This window comes from Mercenaria mercenaria, unplaced genomic scaffold, assembly GCF_021730395.1.
Source record: "Mercenaria mercenaria strain notata unplaced genomic scaffold, MADL_Memer_1 contig_1857, whole genome shotgun sequence".
Taxonomy (NCBI): domain Eukaryota; kingdom Metazoa; phylum Mollusca; class Bivalvia; order Venerida; family Veneridae; genus Mercenaria; species Mercenaria mercenaria.
In genome coordinates this window covers 9,841-31,508 of record NW_026459868.1, presented here as the reverse complement: position 1 = coordinate 31,508, position 21,668 = coordinate 9,841, and the positions used below count along the sequence as shown (strand labels likewise).

The following is a 21,668-nucleotide window of genomic DNA, read 5'->3' as shown; positions in this document are numbered from 1 at the left end:
CAAAATTTATATTCTTTACAATATACATGTAAAATAAAGTGTAATCAAAATGTCAATACATTTTATGGTATCAATTAAATAAATTAAATGTACTGACATTGCACACTGACTAAGCAGAGCAATAAATTCCACATTTTGTACTTTGAGTAAACCAGTTCACACAATACACTGCTTTGTATATATTCAAGCACATGCTAATTGGGCACAGAAAAACTGTTAAATATAATTATGAATTCTAAGAAAATAGTTTAGAAGACTTACAAATAATAACTACCAACTTCTGCAAAGCAAATGCTCTGGTAAAATTTCAAACTGAAATCAACAAACTAGAATAGAATAAAAAATTTACAAACTGTCAATTGCTGGTTTGCCAAGGTTGCATATTAAAACTTTAGAAGACATCTGATTTATATCTTAACAGATCCCAGGAAGCACAATAACGTTGTGACAATGTTGTTACAACGTTGTGCTGTACGTTGTGACAACGTTAGAAACAACGTTGTGACAACGTAAAAGTGTGGAGTCGTGTCAACGTTGCGACAACGTTGTGGCATAACGTTGTGTTGCGGTCAGATACAACGTTGTGACAACGTAAAAATGTGGAGTCGTATCAACGTTGTGACAACGTTGTTGGTTAACGTTGTGAAACCACCAAAATACAACCTACTTTTGACAGCTCATATTTAAATAAATAAGCAAAACAAAATTTCAATTACATATTTTAATTCAAGATCTAATTATAAAATTTACTAAAATATTCGTTAAGTTCAGAAACAACGAAAGTAATCCCTTAAGCAGTATATGGGAATACTGCACCCCTTGATAATACAATACAGTTTAAAGCATACGTAACAATTATTTAAATCCATCAAATACAAAAAACTTATGTAGTTAAACAATAACGATAATGCAAGTCCAAAATTATAAAAAGATTATGTAGTTTAACGATAACGATAATTCAATTTAATTAAATACAAAAAAGCTTATGTAGTTTAACGATAACAAAATCTAATACAATGACATGCCCACAGGAACAAGGTAAATACGGACTTCATGAGCGGCAAGTTCAGCAAAGGTGAACTAGAAGATGATTTTGAAGAAAAATGCATGTCTCCCCAAATGCATAGTCGTATAGGCAAGAAGTCAATAGAGGAAAGGAGCAAAAGTCAAAGAGACAATGATGGTTGGCTGCAAAAGGGATCATCTACTTGGCATGTCCAATCATCCGACTAAGTTTCAAAATTCTGGGCCTAGTGGTTCTTTTAAAAGTTATGAAATGGAAATTGTTTCTCATGTTCAGGTCCAGTGACCCCCAAAATAAATAGGGGTCATAAACACTGCATGTGCAATCATCCTATTAAGTTTTTAACATTCTGGGTAAAGTGGTTCTCAAGTTACTGATTGAAAAAAAACATCTATGTTGTATACCACATAAAAGTGGTCTTGGTTTTTCTATAATTATGGTCAATTATAAAAAAGTTACAATGTAAGTTATTTATAGTAACAACTAAGGGAAGTTAATCTTTAAACCCCCCCCCCCCCCAAAAAAAAGTTGCAAGTCCACACAAAAATCTTACCAGGTAGAGACAGGTCAAAATACATCTCAGAATTGGATGTATCATGCATGTTGCATTACAGAAAAGTGATCTCGATTTTTCCCTACGACTAGTAACGAAAAAGTTGCAATATAAGCTATTTATAGTAAAAACAAAGGGAAGTAATTCTAAAGAAGGGACCTGCGCATAACACTCCGTCTCATGATGGTGTACAATTGTGCCAAGTTACATCAAAATCCCTCTATGCATGAAGAAGAAATGCTTCGGACAGTTATTCTTGTATCTGAACTTTAGCCTCTGTGACCTTGACCTTAGACCTAGGGACCTGGTTCTTGCGCATGACACTCCGTCTCGTGGTGGTTAACATTTGTGCCAAGTAATATCAAAATCCCTCCATGCATGAAGAAGAAATGCTCCGAACAGTTTTCATTCTTGTATCCTTTGACCTCTAATTGTGACCTTGACCTTAGACCTAGGGACCTGGTTTTTGCACCTGACACTCCCTCTCATGATGGCGAGCAATTGTGCCAAGTTTCATCAAAATCCCTCCATGCATGAAGAAGATATGCTCCGGACGTCACCTGCCGGCCCGCCAGGGGCGTTCCCATAATACGTCCAATTTTTCAAACGGGCATATAAAAAAGGCAATAATTCTTAGAAAATGATCCTTGATAGAGTACCTCCTCTTGTCTAACAAATTGGGTCATCACAATAAATTATGTCTAGTATCATGTCAATACCTATGATAAGATATTGGGTAATTGGATTGAAAAAAAACAACAACTGAAAATTCAAGGTCGAAAAAGGGCAATAGCTCAACAAAAAAACCATTGAAAGTCACCTAGTCAACAGAATGAGGTCACCACTGTAAAGAAGAAAAATACCTTGTTACACTGTATTGAGAAATTGGAGACTGACGGACAGTAAGAGGTATTTACTCTGTAAAAACAAATCACAGGGTTACCTGCATTGCAATAAATATAAGAGTGCCGCCAAGCGGGGCAATATACACCCGAAGGGTTACATCAGAGGATGGGCGCAAAATTTAAAGAACTTGACTGTTGAAGCCCAAAGGACAGGAACAAAAAAAAAAGAAGAAAATCCAGAAAAAAATTCCAAGTCCACAAAAAAATTCTTACCAGGTAAAGTTATGTCAAAATACACCTAAAAATTGGTGGTACCATCCATGTTGTACCACAGAAAAGTGGTCTCGGCTTTTCCCTATGGCAAATAATAAGAAAGTTTCAAAATAAGCTATTTATAGTAACAAAAAAGGGAAGTAATACAAAAAAATTATTGTAAGAGAACAAAAAAGGGATCTGCCAAATAAAAACAAGAGCACTGCAATGCAGAGCAATATACACAAAGCAAAGTCATATATGACATTTGACCCCCAAGTGTGACCTTGACCTTGAAGCGAGTCATCTAAAATATGCCCTCTGCACGTCGCCTCAGTGTGGTGAACATTTGTGCCAAGTTTCTTTGGAATCCTCTAAGCAGTTCAAGAGTTACAGAGCGGACAAGAAACACACTTATATGACCTTAAATCCCTAAGTGTGACCTTGACCTTGAACCTAGTCATCCAAAACAAGCGCTCTGCACGTCGTCTCCATGTGGTGAACATTTGTGTCAAGTTTCTTTGAAATCCTTCAAGGGGTCCAAGAGTTACAGAGCGGACACGAAATTGCTAACTGACGGACAGACGGACACCGGCGTCGTAACATAATACGTCCCTTTGGGCGTATAAAAATGTGTAAAAGTGAACAAGTTTTTCAAGTTTCAAATGGTTACCTTTGACAGTTTTTGAGGAAAACAAAATTTAAGTAACGCAGACGATCAATAATTTGATTTTCTGATAAAAAATAGTAAAAGAATAAACAAAGAATGTGTTAGAATAAACTCTCTTTTGAGCTTTGACCAAAGTGTGACCTTGACCATGGTTATATGGATGCGACTTGTGTGCAACACATCAGAGTGAAGATATGCGACAACAAATTTGAAATTCTCTAAGGGTCTCAACAACAAGAGCTGTCCGTAAGACAGCGCGCTCCACTATTTGGCGATTTGACAGTAAAATGAATATATGTCTCAACAGGAGACCTCTACTTTAAAAGGAAGATACATCAAGGGGCATAATTCTGTCAAGAACACATATTAGAGTTATTGGGATTGCTACCACACATGCAGATGATGATGATAAAGTGGTCACTATCTTTTAAAGTACCAAAGGTATGTCTATAAACGAAGCTTTCCAAAAAATTTAACATGAAAATAATTCCAAGTATAAAAAGTTTGTGACCTTAACCTAAGTATAACACCTTGGTGACCTTGACCCTGGGTATAATGGGCCGACCCCCTGTACATACTTTGTTTGTATGCTGGACAATGTTTATGTAAAGTTACAGAAAGATATAAGCAATAATAACAAAGCTATGACAGAAAAACAAAGGTTGCCGAAAAACTTTAACCTTAAAAATAACCAAAGACGTCACTATAACACCTTGGTGACATTGACCTTGGTGCGTTATATTATTTCAAAGTGTTTGCCAATTTGATCAGTCGTGATCAAATCAACAGATGCTTACTGAAGTATTAAACTGGTGGTACAGCCGGTGTAACATTAAATATTGACCCCATTGATCAAAATTTAATGTTGAAATGTTGGTGGGGCCTTTTCTCAATGTTGAAAAAGGATCTTTTGATCAAAATTTAATGCTGAAATGTTGACGGGGTCAATTCTCAACGTTGAAAAAGGACCCTTTGATCAAAATTTGATGTTGAAATGTTGACGGGTCAATTTTCAACGTTGAAAAGGATCTATGGGGTCAATTTTCAACGTGGTCAGTATTTAATGTTACACTGGCGCGTAATAAACCGAATCGAGTCCATTTTTCAACAACTGTTGATTTCTCAGACTTCCAATCAAAAATTCATTGCTTTCCTGAGTAGAAAATACTAGTAACATTATTAAAAAGGTACCATTAGCATTATACACAAACAATCAAGTTTTCTTATTTCAAAGCATTTGCTGACTTTATCAATTGTGATCAAATATGCTTACTAAAAGGAGACCTCATTCAGTTGCCATGTGATGTTGGCGAGATTTGCTCTATACGCCTTTCAAGTTGCCAATCTATTTTTCTTTGGTATAATATACAAGTTTGGAGTCATGCTGTGAAATATTTAAAGAGCGTGAAAAGTTTTTGACTTGACTGTTCAAAGAATATTAAGTTCTAGATAATTTTTTTTACTAAGATCCTTTATGAATACTGGCCCAGATCTAGTTTAACAATATCAATAATTCAAATCACTACTGTATGTTTTTATTTTATGCCTTCTTTTGGTTCATAAATATCATTCAGAGATCAGGCTATATGACTATCTGTATCAAGCAGTGAACTTGTTCACTTTCTACAGTATATAGTCATGGGCCTATATCACCAATACTGGTATTAAACAAAAGCTCATGACGTCAACAAGACCGCTTCAAAGTTCTTTGAGTTATGTAGTTTGAGCAAATTGACACAGCTCAATTTTGAAAACTGACATACTTTCACACACACTAAAACCCTTGTGAAAACTTAAATCACACGCAAGTCCACATTAAAGACATTACAGTATATCCCCAAATCCTCTGGCTGACCGTCAAATCCTCCCTGCCTGCAGCAGACGCACCCGTCACACCTTTCTGTAATAATATTGAATGTTTTGTTTTAATATAATTCATTAATATTAAGTACTTGTGTAAAACAATGTTAAAGATAGAATGATTCTGGAGCAAAGACACATTATTTGTTTAAACTGTTTCTGAAACTTAAATTTATGTTTTAAGCAAAATTTAAGGATGAAGATTTGGTTCTTTAATTTTATATAAGTTCAACCATCCTAAATCCTGCAGTAAAACCTGAATCAAATTATGCTGACCTTTTTAGTGCAACACCAAAAACAAAGAAGTAAAGCTGAAGATTATCAAGAGCTCAAGTTACATTTAATGTTGTAAATTTTCTGACTTATCCAAAAAGCATCAACACTGAACAATAGAAAAGCAATAGAATCTAAGCCTACCTTAAATTTCAATCCACCTTTTTTGAATGGAGCATGTTTTAAAAACAGCATCCTCAGCTTCTTTTTTTTGTTATTGTCTTATGAGTTTTCATAAGAGCATCTGAAAAAAAATCATTACAGTGGTGTAAAAGTTGTAATCAAATTGCCGTTATCACAAAAGAGGCATCCACATTAGGCGCCATGCTCACATGTTAATTTAAATCTTATATTATATAATGAAACAACAAATGAAATTTAAAACTATCTAAAATAGCTATTTAAATGGATTCCCGCTTGATTATGATGTTTTAGATAAAACAACAAATGAGACTGAAAAATGGTTTGAGAACATGAGGCCCAGCTGAGCTTTTTCTTTTCTGAATTGTCCCCAAAAAATACCTGTCAGTGATGATGATTTGTGTTATCAATATTCTAAACATGTTGTTTTTTTTAATTACCAAGCTACCTATCCTCTTTCTCTGGACATGTTAAAAAACAAATTTACTCCACACTGTAACAGTATACAGAACTTACTCAATATTGACCTGCAGCCAGCATTGGCCTGCAGATAGCCAGGTCTTCCAGTTCCTTTTCTCCTCTCATTCCTTTCAGGGAATGCAATGACCAAACCTTATTCGATCCCGTAAAAGTCATCATCAGACGACATGTGGTGTCAACATCTTTGCTACCGAATGTGCAATAATATTGGGACTGTAAAAAGGAAACAGAACAACAGTTAAACTATTGTACTGCCAATTTCAGAAAAGCTCGCCGAATGGGCGTTTACATCAAACGCAGGTAGTAAATGACGTAGATGTCACTCTAGTTATCGGTGAGAGGATGACGCGTGTAGTTTGCTCCGCCCATAAGTATATTTCTATCGATCGCAGTGGTTTAAATGTACAAAAAAGCGATGTAAAGGGTTAGGTATAAAAGTAAAATATTACGGGAACTTATTTCAAGATAATCCTGCATAATGCATACATACATGTGCATGACACGTCCGCAGCATATGCACATAAAATTATTAAGATTAAAGATTTAAACCGTCTGAAGATCGACACTGATGTACTCTAAACGAAATACAACAAAACTGCTATTATTTCTTAGTTCGATTCTCTCACACCGAATCATTCGGAGAAGTAACAACAAAACACTGTGATGTATTGAGTAGGTACAGTCTCGTATTGTGTATTATACCATAACAATATTTCTTTACAAATATACAGTGTCACTATATCGTAAAAAACAACAACAAAGTTTTGTATAAAATGTTTTCAAACTTTTCAGTCTGTTTGTTAAACACTCGATCTATGTGTCTTTCAATCTAATCATGTGTCAACACTTTCAATGTTCATTCCAAATGTATTACATAAGCACAGTTCAAGTATCGAAATTGTAGAATGACAACTCTCGTTATGTAGTCCAACATAAACAATCCATCATTTGTTTTCCTAGTTCTTGTAAACGATCACTTCAATCATTTGTAAATTTAGTGACTATTAATAAACTCTGATAATGTAGCAGTTGACCTCTTTATAATCGACACTGTTTACTTTCAAATACAGGTAACTAATAATTATTTTGCAATATAGCCCCAAGGTAATTTTATGACGGATTATCTTTGAACACCCTGGATACATAGCTATCAAACGTAATATACTGGGAATAAAGCAGTTATAGGAGGGAGGGTATGGTATCTAAATGTACGTAACATTTACACAATATGAAGACTTCGAATTAATAGAAAACCAATAATTGGAGTATATAAACCTTGGACGCACGATAATCTTGTGCAAGTTACTAAACGGATTACAACTGAATGATTTACTATGCTTGGGATAAATATATTAATTTTACCTCTCATTAATGTCCAATACAAATTACTCATTAGTTTAACTTGAATAAAATATCATATTCTCCGGTGATTTTATATCTAATGCGCAAAATCGTTTATTTCAATTTCTGCGCATGTGATATGATCCATAATTTCTTATGATCCATAAATTCTTATCACATGCGCAACAGCGCTATTTCGTTTTTTCTGCGTATGTGACATCATTTTTTCATATCTCCTGTTGACAGATTGGTACATTCGCATTGATTAAAGGACTAAAACGATAAATTTTCGGGCGAGGCGCTTATACTTTAGGACTAAACTACATTTTCTAGTGTTCATGCATGTGTTAACCCGATCGAATCATATTTAATGATTTGTTCTACGTGCCAAACATTTCGAAAATAATTCTGTATCAAATATTGAATCGAAACTATCACCATCAGACTGGAAATGATGTAACTAAGAAAACGTGTGCTAATGCTTAAATGTTTTGTTTAGAAATAAGAAAGTTTTCGCCGTTTTCCAAATGTTTAGATATGCGCATAAATATAGAGGCCAACGATATGTAAATCATGCTATCAAAAGAGTTTTATTTTATTAAACAGCAAACTCGTTACACGTGAAGACTCCTTTATTCGGTTAGTAATTGTTTTATTTATAAAACATTATATTGATTTTCCAGAAGTTAATGTTTGGACCATTATGTATTTTCGGTATAATCAAAAGTGTTCTAAGAAAAATGTACACCCCTCAAAATATGAATATAGACCTCGACTGGCGCCTCGGTCGATATTCATATCTTGCGGTGAACATTTTTCATATTGCCATCTCAGAAATGCAATATTTATATAATATTGTCCGTCATTATTGACCTGGAACTCGTGAATATTCCTTATGTTGTTACTGATTTGTTGTACAAAAGTGAAAAAAATATGATAAAGTAATTTCTTGCTGTTCAAAGTGAATTTACCACTGAAACGTAGACATCTTTAAAAAAAACTGAGTTACATGCGTTAAAAGTTCTCTATTTTGCCATAACTCTTTAGAGTACATATTGTGTAAGAAATGAAGGTAGGTATTACTTCTGTCCCAAGTTTATTTTTTAATGAAGTGAGCAAAATTTAGAACAGTCCTAAAGGACTTGACCTTAATTTTTCAATGTAGGAGTTACAATTCAGTCTCATTAAAGCCATTTTACTTGATGATATTCAGTTTTATTTTGTGTTTCATGATAGTTGTTTACCAATAGTTTGACCTTTCTTTTGATCAAATTAATGGAATAATGATTTCTCTGCAAACGTTTTGGACAGAGGCCATCTCTTGATTTTTTTTCTCCACTTTAATAAGCTTGAAGAAATATCATGAATTATATAAAACTTATAGAAATCGGCACGGTAAAAAAGTTTGAATTTTGCATACAAACAGTAAATTGCTGTAACATTTGAAATATTCACCATTATAAGTTGGTCATACGTTAGATCTTCAACACTGACAAGTGTTCCTTTATTCAACGGTAAATTCAAGCAACCGGTGTCAGTACACGATAAAAGTTAATCATGAAAGAAATTCTTCAAAATGTGAATATGTTTCTGACATATTGTAAAAATAGAGCAATATCAATAAAATTACATTACATCGAATTCATAAAAATGGTTTGAACTGAATTCGAACCCGTGGCTGCGTTCGTGGAAGCCGGAGAGCTTACCACAACACCACCATGTCATAGTAAACTATAGGGGTTATTTTAATTAATGTAGATATTTTCAGAATACAAATATAACGTAAAATAACGAACACGCCCGAAAATATGATGACGATTAATAAGCAGATGAGTGCCAGGTCAATACGTACGGACAATGCCACACATTTTGTCTGTTATTGTTCAAAGGTGTAATTTGTATTTACTTTAAATTGATATATCCAGTCTTGGTAAAATGTCCACGTATGTCGGTCATGGAAATTTGTTCAATCGCGGAAAATATAGCATACTCCATGTTGTCGTTACACATTGCACTATAAGGTTCATTTTTCAGTTTTGATTTCAGTTGTGAAAAAACAAACTCCGCAACATTTAAGTCCGGTGAATAGCTTGGAGTAAACACATAGTGTATGCCAAGGTTGTCCAAAAATAGCGACAAAGCTCGACCGCCGGCATTCCTGTGCGTTGGGCAGTTGTCAACAATAACTATATCCCCGGCGGTTAGAATAGGAGCCCCGTAAATGTCAGTCCCGTAGACAGCAGCATCTTCCCAAAACTCCAGGTAGGACTGGGTATTAGACGGCCCGTGAACAACGTCTGCGTATACACCCGTCAGTCCAACAAGCAAATTCAGTGTGACGTTTTTAGTCTGACGTCGATCCTGTACTTCGATGACTCTTTCACCAACCGGCCCGTGACCATATACTGTCGTATTTGCCTCCGGAAGTTTAAAACCCGATTCATCGAAAAACTTCAGTTTGTAAGGATTTGCTTCATGCAACTCATCTAAAAACGCTTGAGTGTAGACCAAGTTCTGTAGTGTAAATCTATCCTTACATGGTCTTTGCATTTTTTTGTATGTCCACTCCTGGTCAAATCTGTGCCGTATAGTTCTGCTTATTGTAGGTAGCGAAACGTCGACATCAGCATTCTGAAGAAGTTTTCTTTTGATATCAAATCCGTACACTGATGGCTTCTCGTTTACCAAGTACTCGACATATTCCAGTTCTTGGTCACTCATTATGGGCTTCCGTCCACGGTTGTGCGGATGGGCTTCAACTGTCCCAAAGTCACAGTATTCCTTCCAGACTGTTCTTACTGTTGAACGAGACACTTTCAACTGTAAGGATACCTGCGTGAATACGCCTCTTGGAATTTCTCCTGAATATGGATTACCACCTTTTTCCATAATAACGTTTTTTATGAGATAGCGCATGTCTTTGCTTAAATGCTGTCCAGGAATATATTCCCTACCATATTCATTTACTTTCTTTGCGCACTCTTTTGACATCTTTACGAGACAAAAAGAAAACGTGTTTGACTACTTTTGAATGATTTTGTTACAATTGATTGACAAGTACAGCCAACAGGTGTTAAACTGACGTTATCAAACGCGCCTGAGGCTATGCATATAATGACTTCAGTTAAATACTACATGGCCCATGCTTACACCAATAAATTCCCTTTTTGCTTGGAAATAACCCCGAGTATTAACATATGTAGGGTCAAATTAAACTAACCATTCATTTCATTGGGTAAAATGCAGAGAAAATGCAAAACTAAAATGAGTTAACACTGCGTGTAATGCAGCACTTTTACCTAGGACTCTGATCATGATGGAGGCAGATATTGTGACCGTAAAAGTACATTATTCGTATCATGGCGAACCTAGGTGTTCGCCATTTCCAACGGCTCTAAAAGACTTAGTAAACTTGGGAAGGTGTGGATTTGTTGCATTAATTAAGCAAAATGTGCAATATATCCGTCGATATGATAGTGTTAGGCTTTCGTATTTTGATGAAGATAAAGTGTGGGTTGATTTGACAGATGAAAGTTTCATGGATTTTCTAAAAACTACAACGTGCACTGGCGGAACTGATCAGCCGAAACTTAATGTAAAAGTGTTTGATGGAGCTTCTCCGGCAACTCCCGTTGCAAAACGACAAAAAAGAATTGAAACCGATGGTAAGAAAATTTTCTTAATGCATAGTGAAAATGAAACTACTGTGAAATACTGTGCTGCACGGGAAATGCGCAAAGTTTCTAATTTCGCTTTCTTAGTTTACACTTGCTTCAACTCCTATTTTGCACTATACCAATACAAAATGCATCAAAACAACAGCTTTGTTGTTTTAAACTCGAAAAAAAATGGTGATCACTATCTATGGAGACCAACAGTATTTCAGTTATAACTTTCAGCGTCTTAAGCGGAAAGAGTGGCTCCTTAAAAGGCACCGAAAGAAGGGGCCGTTGAATTCATGGTCAAAGTCCGCTTTATAATAAGGGAATTGAACCTGTGACCTCCTTCTTAGAGTCCAATGCTCTTACTCTACTCTACAGTTTCTCTTATTTCGCGGATGTGCTTGCTTTTCCTGGCCCGTACTTAACAGCAAATCTGCATGTGCTAGTTTTTCATGACAGAGCTGCATTTAAAATTAACTACTCTGGTACTGTTTCACATGGTGTACATTTCTTTAAAAAAACAACATTTTCTTCGATAGTAGTTTATACAAGTCTAGAAGTGAATGATATTTATTTCGACTTTAAAATATTGCAAACTTACTTTTCACTAAAAAGAGGTGTGACATTTTACAGAAATGCATTAAGACTTGAAAGTTTCCAACATAATTCCTTCTTTGTGATTCGCACGGCGGGACAAAAATGTTTGCTTGTGTACAGAAAATATATACAATGCTACAGTAGTGTACAAACAAAATTCGTCTCTTTTCGTCTTCAAACTTTGTTCTTAACCTAGTTGCGGAGAAAACATGAAAAAAAAACATAAATCTTCGCATTTTCAGTTTTGTTTTTCAAGCAAAGTTAAAACCTCAAATATTTGTAAGAGATTTTTTCAAGTACGCTAAGTGATCAAGTTTCGGTTTTGACTGCCCAATCAAATTTCAATCTCGAATGCTTAAAATTGTAAGATTCGACAGAAAACATTTATATACTAGTAGTCGGGTATAAGCTCTTGCTTCAAAATAAAAGAAAACGCTGAAGCACTTCTTTCCACACTTTGTCCGGGGTCATTGCTTTTTCAGATGTTTATAGATATTTGATGGAAATTCGAGAAACTTGATGTAGAGTTATTGTCAGAAATAAAATTTTATTCAACGAATAATTGTTCTATATATCAACTTACTGATTGTTGCCACTGCACTTAAGGTAGTTCTGCACGTTTGATAAACCGAAAGTGCTGGCCAAACGTCATTTATCCGGAAAACGTAGAATAAAGCCTGGATTCGGCGTACGGAAATGGAAATCATTTTATGAATTATTCGAGTAAATTTATTACAATGGCAATGAACCTACATTTTTAAAGTCGAACTATGATGTAAAAACAAATCCCACGTTAAAAAAATCAAAATAATATCTTAAAATTTGCGTGAACTGTCTCAAAAATAAGCACACGGACCTATACATTTTATTTCACTAAATTATAGGGCATTATAACTGTGAGAAGTTTCATCAAAACCTGCATTGTAGAAAAAGTTCTATTCACGAAAATGGTATGAAAGTCATGATTTTCCATATGAAATATTGCACGAGGTCCAATTTTTCAAATCAGTCTAGCAAAAAAAAAAAACAACAACAAAAAACAAGCACACGACCTTATCATTTTTATTTGCTAAACTTTCAAGGTATATTCTGAAGTTTTGAAAAATCAGTTTAACCAAATTGCTACATTGCAGAAAAAAAGCGATCAAAACGTGCAGAATAACCTTAAGATGTTTCTTTTTCCCTTCGTCTTTTCATCGTGGTGGTGGTGGTGATGATGATGATGATGATGATGATCAGTATGTGATTTTTTTTTCAGGCTACTCACGACGGAAGTTGGAAGAAGTATTTAACAATTCTAACCTTACAGAAACAAGATCGGGTACACCAGAGTTCACGTACAAATCTCCTGTTGCTATTGACATTGCCTTGAAAGAAGAGGAACTAGAACTAAAACGTTGTGAACTTCGTAGTCTAGAGACAGCATACGATGAGAAATGCGAAATGTACAATTTAAACATCATAAAAGATAAAAGTAAGAAAAGATGTACAAAATGTCACCTCAGAACCAATCATACGCAAAGAAGCTGTGATTTGGGCCAGTGTGAGGATGTTCGCCAGTGCGGCGAGCTGGATTTTCATCATGAGGAAAAAAACTACCATTAACGAACTTATTAGAAGAAAACAAAATGTTGAAAAGGATATAAAAACAATTGAATTAGAGCTGAAAGTGAAAAAGGAGGCGCACATTTCTACAGCCAAAACGTTTGAGAGACAGATTAGGGACTTTGTCATTAATAGCAATCCGGAGAAATATTTGGTAAATGGTACCGGACCAGGAGTGATAAACATTAAACTGCAGGCTGATATTGCAATTTTAAAGAAACACTACAGTAGCAAAGTACCACGTGACTTAGAACGGGAGTCGCATTATTTCCAGACTGTCATTGCACAGAAAGATAACAGCTATCGTAAAAATTGTAAACTAAAAAAACCCTGTTGAGAAACGTTTAGAAACAAACCCAGTTTTTCCGGTGAGGTTTCCGAAACCAACGGCAACAGTTGGTTCACAAGACAAAATGGACGAATCTACACCTTTTGCGTCACCATTTGATGTAACCCGACATGGACAAGTTCCAACACCATTGTATTTTCCGTTTCAGTTTATGGCACCAAACGGGCCTCCTCTACATATACCAGGGATAACGACACCGTTTCCCGTGACCACAAATGACTGCCAAAGGCAATCCGGACAACCATTGCCCGGTTGCACCACCTTTGCCACCCTCATATGAAGATGTCGTGCCAACATCAAGTAATTCTGGATGATCATATGACACGAACACACGTCCAGACTGTCGTGTGCATGTTACAGTTCTGTTTGCTTTCTTTCTATCTGGATATCCCAGGAAGGGATTTGAACTCGTTGATAAATTAATTATAATGAGTATGATTTAGTTTTATTACACAAATTTGTTTCAAATAGTTTAGAAACAGCACCTTGATTAGTATTTTGCTATTAATAAGAAATGTAAGACCACATATCTGACATTTTTACGACTTAGTGTTGAAAATAGATTAACCAATATTGTATCTCATTACCGTGTTTTAGTTTTTGTTTTGTTTTTTTTTTAACAAGGCGAATCAGGTCTTATTCCAGATTATTTCATAGTATGAAACTATTTTGGCGACATTGACTATATTGTAAACACACCATTTGTCAACATGCATACTGTTGCAAGATTTTAATACACTGTGGTAACATACATGGCATAATGACCCCATCACTCCTGATCAGATGAGACATTGTGTTTTACATTTCGGAAAAAAATTTCTTTCTTTTTTTCGTCAAGACCAGTATATCTAGCTCAAAAATTACCGTAGCTCGTGGCAATGACCTATAATAACTGCTAGAACATACATAATTATATATATTATGTGAAAAAAAAAACATAATCATGTCGCGACCAGAGATTTTTTGTCATTAAATCGTTTTAAAGTCATCATGACGGCACGAGATATACTTTTATCTCAAGATCATGCAATACTTTTTAGTCCATGCCTCTTATTGTGACTGTTAATTACATTTGATTTATTACTTTAATACATAAAATCAGTAAAGAATAAAGATTTAATAAAGTAAGCAAAAATTTAAGTTGCTTTATTTATTTATTTATTTATTTATTCATTCATTCATTTATTTGTTTGTTTATATACTTAAAATATCTTGTCGAAATACAACTGAAAGCTTTGTCCCTAGAATCGTAAACGTCAGATAATAACTAGTATATACATGAACAGTGCCTTTCTGTTTTTAGAGGCTCAAAGTTCTGTCACACCCTTGCTGAAAATAATATGTTACTACAGAATGGAATTCTATGACCTTGTAATAAAGAGATTTATTGTCCAGTCGCCACTCGACGGTTTACATGCAGTCCTCCTGCCATGTTCATGGCTATTTTAGCGCGCCAGTTATGACTGATATCACCCTACTGAACATGCTTTAGGTCACTGATATAGCACTAAGTCATGTTCAGTAATTCATTTCTTCTTCACATGTTTATCGCACAGTTCTGTAAAGAGCTCAACGCACGCTGAGTGTGACTGCAGTCTTCGCACTTTTTTATTGTCATTTTTGCTTCAAAAATTACTAAATGTTGCAGATAAACAAGCAGTCAATATTCTTTAAACTAATACGTATTTCCTTTCTTACATGGTAAAAAGCTACATATGATGAGGTGTAATCCGATTGTCGGTAAAATACAATGTGATGAGGTCACTACTAGTATAATTATGCGTCCATCTGAGTCTGGTCTCTAAAATGCTACATGTATTTCGATTTTTCAAAGTTCGACGCCCAGAATTGTCAAAGTTGGACAAGATATGACAGGAAAACTATAGTTATGATTTTAAACTTTCAAAAACACACGTGATTCTGATTAACAGATTAACTGCATATAACTGTATATTGTCAAATTGTACGATCGTTAAATTCTAGTATTTGTGACAGGCAATCTAACGGTGAATAAAGTATATGCAAGATCGCCTTTTACAATTCAAAGTCTATTATCACAGTTTTAAATGAAAAGATAAAATACTTTTACTGATATTTTCTCTCAAACGAGTCCTCTTTTGAGACACGTAAGTTCTATCTGTATATATACACGTGATGTGTAAAATACTAAAGCAAAGGATTGTCATCGATTGAAATTTCATAGGAAAAGTCTTCCATACATTTTTCATAGAAACCCGTTATTACTGCATACAGAAACCAAGTGGTATGCGATGTCATGAATATTTTAGTCAAACGGAAAAAAAAATAGATGTAAAAATAAGCTGTTAGTCTAACTCCTCGCCCTAAATCAATGCTGACTTCTGCTTTATTGCAATAATCTACCCGTGTGATTTCTAAACTCCGAATTGTAGTGTGACTATCCCCGTAGTCAAGTGGTTAGTCGCTAACTTGAAATCACTGTAACCTCTGATTTGGTAAATTGGGTGGGTAGGGAGGGCATGGGTTCGAGCCTTGCTACCGATCATACCTCTTTATCTGAGAAATTTGGTAGTTTCTTGCAGAGGTTCTTCCAATGTACCACGGCTATATTCCAGTTAATTCAAGCCAATATTTGCTAGAATCTCAAACTCACAGAACTGTTTATTACCTTTATAGATTGAGTAACGTATTTAAACAGGGAGTTTATGTTTAAATTAAATATTGTTGCTTTTTTTGACATGAAAAGTGATGCCAATCGGGCTATGATTTACTATTGTAAACTTAGATCTGTGACCAAGTGATAAAAATACATGTGTAATTTTACATGTATAAACTTTATGCGCTGACTTAATTTGCATTTTGTAGTGAGGCTAGAATGGATTAATGATTTTTATTATCGGTGACAGAAAAATTAAGTACTTTTAGATAATGCGACACTAATCGGGACAGTTTTACTGAATTGTAATCAGTCACAGACTGTAAAAAAATTTTGATTTGAAACTGATTCTGAGATACGGCTTAAACTGTAATATCTTATCTTTTTAAAACCATAAATACATCGTATGACTGACAAGTTACGCGTTGTTTAGACAAATTAATGGAAAAACCCCACATCACTTGACTCGCGTCTTGGGCGGAGTTTATGTAAATGACGATTACAAAATTAGCCACTCACGATAAGAAAATCGATATCAGTCAGTGACTACAAGTGTATGATGCAAACACTGAAACGGCGAGCTATTCTGAAATTGGCAGTAAATATGTAGGTCCAATCAGTTCTACAGCAATCGTATTGACAAAAGTAGATCGCATTATAAGAACAAGACAGTACTCATTGAATAAACTTTTTATGCCATTAATGGTATCAAATGATTCAATTTCAGTCATTAAACCTTTAAAATTTAAATAACTAGAGCTATCACTGAAGGTGATGAATACCTCCATATCGTATGGCACCTAAATTTGCTTATTTTCTGAAGACACTGACTTTAAAAAGTATCTCAAGTCAAGGTGAAGGTCAAAGTAACATGTAAATGCACGTGTTCCTTGCGCTCATGATGGTGATGTGCATGTAAAATTATTTGAAAATTTAGAGAGCAGTTTAGGAGACATAACTGTACGTTAAGAATTTAACTTAAGAATTTACATCATGCAAAGCTTGGTATCTACATGCATTTATACCATCTCTCATGTCTCACTTGACATGAGGATCATACCAATTAAGGTATTCGCCACCTCTCCGTGTGAACAGGCCTGAAGACTGACAAAGAAACATGAGATAGCTTTCAGATTTGAACTGGTTTTACTATGTATGACATACTTAAATATTTACATCATGCAAGTCTTGGTATCTACATGCATTTGTACCACCTCTCCTAATCTATCCTACTTGGCACGAGGATCGTAACATTTAAGGTATTCGCCACCTCTCCATGTAAACAGGCCTGAGGATTGACAAAGAAACACGAGATTTGAACTGGTTTTTACTACGTATGACAAACTTAGGCATTTACATCCTGCAAGTCTTGGTATCTACATGCATTTGTACCACCTCTCCTGTCCTACTTGGCATGAGGATCGGACCAATTAAGGTATTCGCCACCTCTCCATGTAAACAGGCCTGAGGATTGACAAAGAAACACGAGATATCTTCCAGATTTGAATTGGTTCTACTATATAGCTTTCAGACTTGAATTAGTTTACTATGACATACTAAGTAGTGACATGCAAATCTTGGTATCTACATGAATTTGTACCACCTCTCCTGTCCTACTTGGCATGAGGATCGGACCAATTAAGGTATTCGCCACCTCTCCATGTAAACAGGCCTGAGGATTGACAAAGAAACACGAGATATCTTCCAGATTTGAATTGGTTTTACTGTAGCTTTCAGACTTGGAATTAGTTTATAATGACATACTAAGTACTGACATGCAAATCTTGGTATCTACATGCATTTGTACCACCTCTCCTGTCCTACTTGGCATGAGGATCGGACCAATTAAGGTATTCGCCACCTCTCCATGTAAACAGGCCTGAGGATTGACAAAGAAACACGAGATATCTTCCAGATTTGAATTGGTTCTACTATATAGCTTTCAGACTTGAATTAGTTTACTATGACATACTAAGTAGTGACATGCAAATCTTGGTATCTACATGAATTTGTACCACCTCTCCTGTCCTACTTGGCATGAGGATTGGACCAATTAAGGTATTCGCCACCTCTCCATGTAAACAGGCCTGAGGATTGACAAAGAAACACGAGATATCTTCCAGATTTGAATTGGTTTTACTGTAGCTTTCAGACTTGGAATTAGTTTATAATGACATACTAAGTACTGACATGCAAATCTTGGTATCTACATGCATTTGTACCACCTCTCCTGTCCTACTTGGCATGAGGATCGGACCAATTAAGGTATTCGCCACCTCTCCATGTAAACAGGCCTGAGGACTGACAATGAAACACGAGATATCTTCCAGATTTGAATTGGTTTTACTGTAGCTTTCAGACTTGGAATTAGTTTACAATGACATACTAAATAGTGACATGCAAATCTTGGTATCTACATGCATTTGTACCACCTCTCCTGTCCTACTTGGCATGAGGATCGGACCAATTAAGGTATTCGCCACCTCTCCATGTAAACAGGCCTGAGGATTGACAAAGAAACACGAGATATCTTCCAGATTTGAATTGGTTCTACTATAGCTTTCAGACTTGAATTAGTTTACTATGACATACTAAGTAGTGACATGCAAATCTTGTTATCTACATGCATTTGTACCACCTCTCCTGTCCTACTTGGCATGAGGATCGGACCAATTAAGGTATTCGCCACCTCTCCATGTAAACAGGCCTAAGGATTGACAAAGAAACACGAGATATCTTCCAGATTTGAATTGGTTCTACTATAGCTTTCAGACTTGAATTAGTTTACTATGACATACTAAGTAGTGACATGCAAATCTTGTTATCTACATGCATTTGTACCACCTCTCCTGTCCTACTTGGCATGAGGATCGGACCAGTTAAGGTATTCGCCACCTCTCCATGTAAACAGGCCTGAGGATTGACAAAGAAACACGAGATATCTTCCAGATTTGAATTGGTTCTACTATAGCTTTCAGACTTGAATTAGTTTACTATGACATACTAAGTAGTGACATGCAAATCTTGTTATCTACATGCATTTGTACCACCTCTCCTGTCCTACTTGGCATGAGGATTGGACCAATTAAGGTATTCGCCACCTCTCCATGTAAACAGGCTTGAGGATTGACAAAGAAACCTGAGATATCTTCCAGATTTGAATTGGTTTTACTATGTATGACGTACTTAGGTATTTACATTATAAATGCAAGTCTTGGTATCTACATGCATATGTACCACCTCTCCTGTCCTACTTGGCATGAGGATCGAACCATTTAAGGTATCTGCCACCTCTCCATGTAAACAGGTCTGAGGATTGACAAAGGAACATGAGATAGCTTTCAGACTTTAGTTAATTTACTATGTTTGATGCACCTAGAATTGACATGCAAGTTTCGGTATTTACATGCATTTGTATGACCTCTCCTGTCCCACTTGGCATGAGGATCATACCATTTAAGTTAATCGCCACCTCTCCATGTAAAAAGTCCTGAAGATTTACAAAGAAACCTGACTTAGCTTTCACACTAGAATGAGTTTATAATATGACCTCAGTACTGACATGCAAGTCTTCGTATCTACATGCACGATTAAAAGTAAATCTGTAGTATGTATTCACACAAAGTTTTGTTTGCAGACGAGTATCGACATCTGAATTTTTTCAGTAAATAACAGGTATCATTACTTATTCATTAGGAAATCTATTACCGGATGGTTAGAAAATCCTTGAGGATTTGCTAGCCGTCTGGTAAAGGGATCTCAGATCGGCTAAATCTCAGACTAGGCATTCGGTAACCCAGACGGCTAGATACATCCTTGTGTTAATTTTATTAATTCAATCAGGTTTTCTGAAAATTTATTTTCGTAAGTACGCAGCTTATCTGAAGCTCTGATTTAATACTTATATAGTTAAAAATATAAATATAATCTGAAAAGTAGATCCCTTGGAAGCACCGAGAACAAAACAATTTTAACAAACAGTGAAAATTGCAGACTCAGTTTGATTGAGTCTGTTCATGAGCAGTTATGGATAATGTAACACTGCCCACGCCCCCTATCACCGGCTTAAGCAGTAATCAATCTTCAAATCTAAATGAGTTGATATCAATGATCCCGAAGGACCAGAAAATACATCAACACTGAGATGAAGCCGGGGCGACTGTGCTGTAAATATAATCTGAAAAGTAGATCCCGTGAAAGCACTGAAAGACTTCGAAACAGAAATTAAATAGTTGCGGACGCACTGGTCGAGAGGGCTAAGACGCTTTCCTACGGAGGCGAAGGCCCCTGGTTCGAATCCTGGCTACTCCCACTGTGGTGTGTCCTTGGGCAAGGCACTTTATCACGACTGCCTCAGTCGACCCAACTGTAAATGGGTACCAGCAAATTGCAGGGGGTGAGGTATAATTGGTTTTAACTGTTCTTAATATAGGGTCGCAGCAAAGCTCTAGAGAGCTTATGTTAATGGTTTCACCAAGCGATGGTAAATAAAACTTACCTTTACCTTTACCAGTGCTGAATATTATATGAAAAGTTTCTTGTTTAACAGAAGTGGGTGGGGTATGGCAGCAATTCGCATTCGTTTTTTTTTCTTTACAGAAACTACACTTTAGGGTTTTTACTGAATAAATTTCATGTTGCTGTTAACGAACGCATATGTAGGCTATTTGATCTGCAACAAAATCTTGACTTGGCCCAAATCTTGGGATAACTTTGCGCCAGAATGAATTCAAGAATAATCTAGAGTATATAAGTATTAATTTATATGTACTTACCTCAGTCTTACGTAAAACACCAGATATATCGATAGTTAATTGAAAGGAGATTTTATTCAGTTGTTCTAATGTGTAACAGTATCACCGAGAAACACCAAAAATACTAACGGACTTTGTAAACATTCGGCGCGCATGCAGATATTCAGGTGTCAGTAGGCCCACATCCGAATCAACGTTTCTTTTTAAGAAGGAGATACTCGAAGTAAATTTACGCAAAAATATTTATGTTCAATGATGTTACAGTATATTCGACAACTTAAATTGAAATAAACGAAATTATAATGGCAAAATATAGATTCGAACCTATCGCTACGAAATCAGCTTTACATAATGAAATACTACTACAACAACAACAACAACAACAAAATATTGACACAAAAATAGATCTAACCTAAGAAACAAGCTTATTTTTCAGAAGTTTGAAGTTCAGGTCATCAGTATTTCTGATGTACCCTCATAAATACATAATTTGCTTAAGCGTAGGTCCCAGGTATGAACGGGCGGGGGTTGGGTGGGGGGCTGGGGGCATATTATCCTTCTAAAAATTGGTCAAAACTGCAGGGTTAAACTTAGAAAGCATAAGAAGGGTTTTTTTGTGTGATTTTC

The 21,668-nt window shown here is 35.7% G+C and overlaps 1 protein-coding gene and 1 long non-coding RNA gene across 3 annotated transcripts; one reads left to right on the top strand and one right to left on the bottom strand.

Annotated features, from left to right (window-relative positions):
• Positions 1 to 706: 706 nt before the first annotated feature.
• On the bottom strand, positions 707 to 21,227 carry LOC123541259 (uncharacterized). 2 transcript variants are annotated; one of them, XR_008368927.1, is made up of 4 exons: positions 21,063 to 21,227; positions 6,135 to 6,311; positions 5,622 to 5,721; positions 707 to 5,244 (listed from the first exon to the last, which is right to left on the bottom strand). It is a non-coding gene; the product is annotated as an uncharacterized LOC123541259 (long non-coding RNA). The 2 variants fall into 2 exon arrangements; XR_008368928.1 differs by lacking the exon at positions 21,063 to 21,227 and adding an exon at positions 17,464 to 17,656.
• LOC128551949 (uncharacterized) lies at positions 10,719 to 13,896 on the top strand. The gene is made up of 2 exons (XM_053532914.1): positions 10,719 to 11,104; positions 12,957 to 13,896. The coding sequence occupies exons 1-2, from the start codon at positions 10,753 to 10,755 to the stop codon at positions 13,301 to 13,303; spliced, it is 699 nt and encodes a 232-aa protein (XP_053388889.1). The 5' UTR covers positions 10,719 to 10,752; the 3' UTR covers positions 13,304 to 13,896.
• Positions 21,228 to 21,668: the final 441 nt, after the last annotated feature.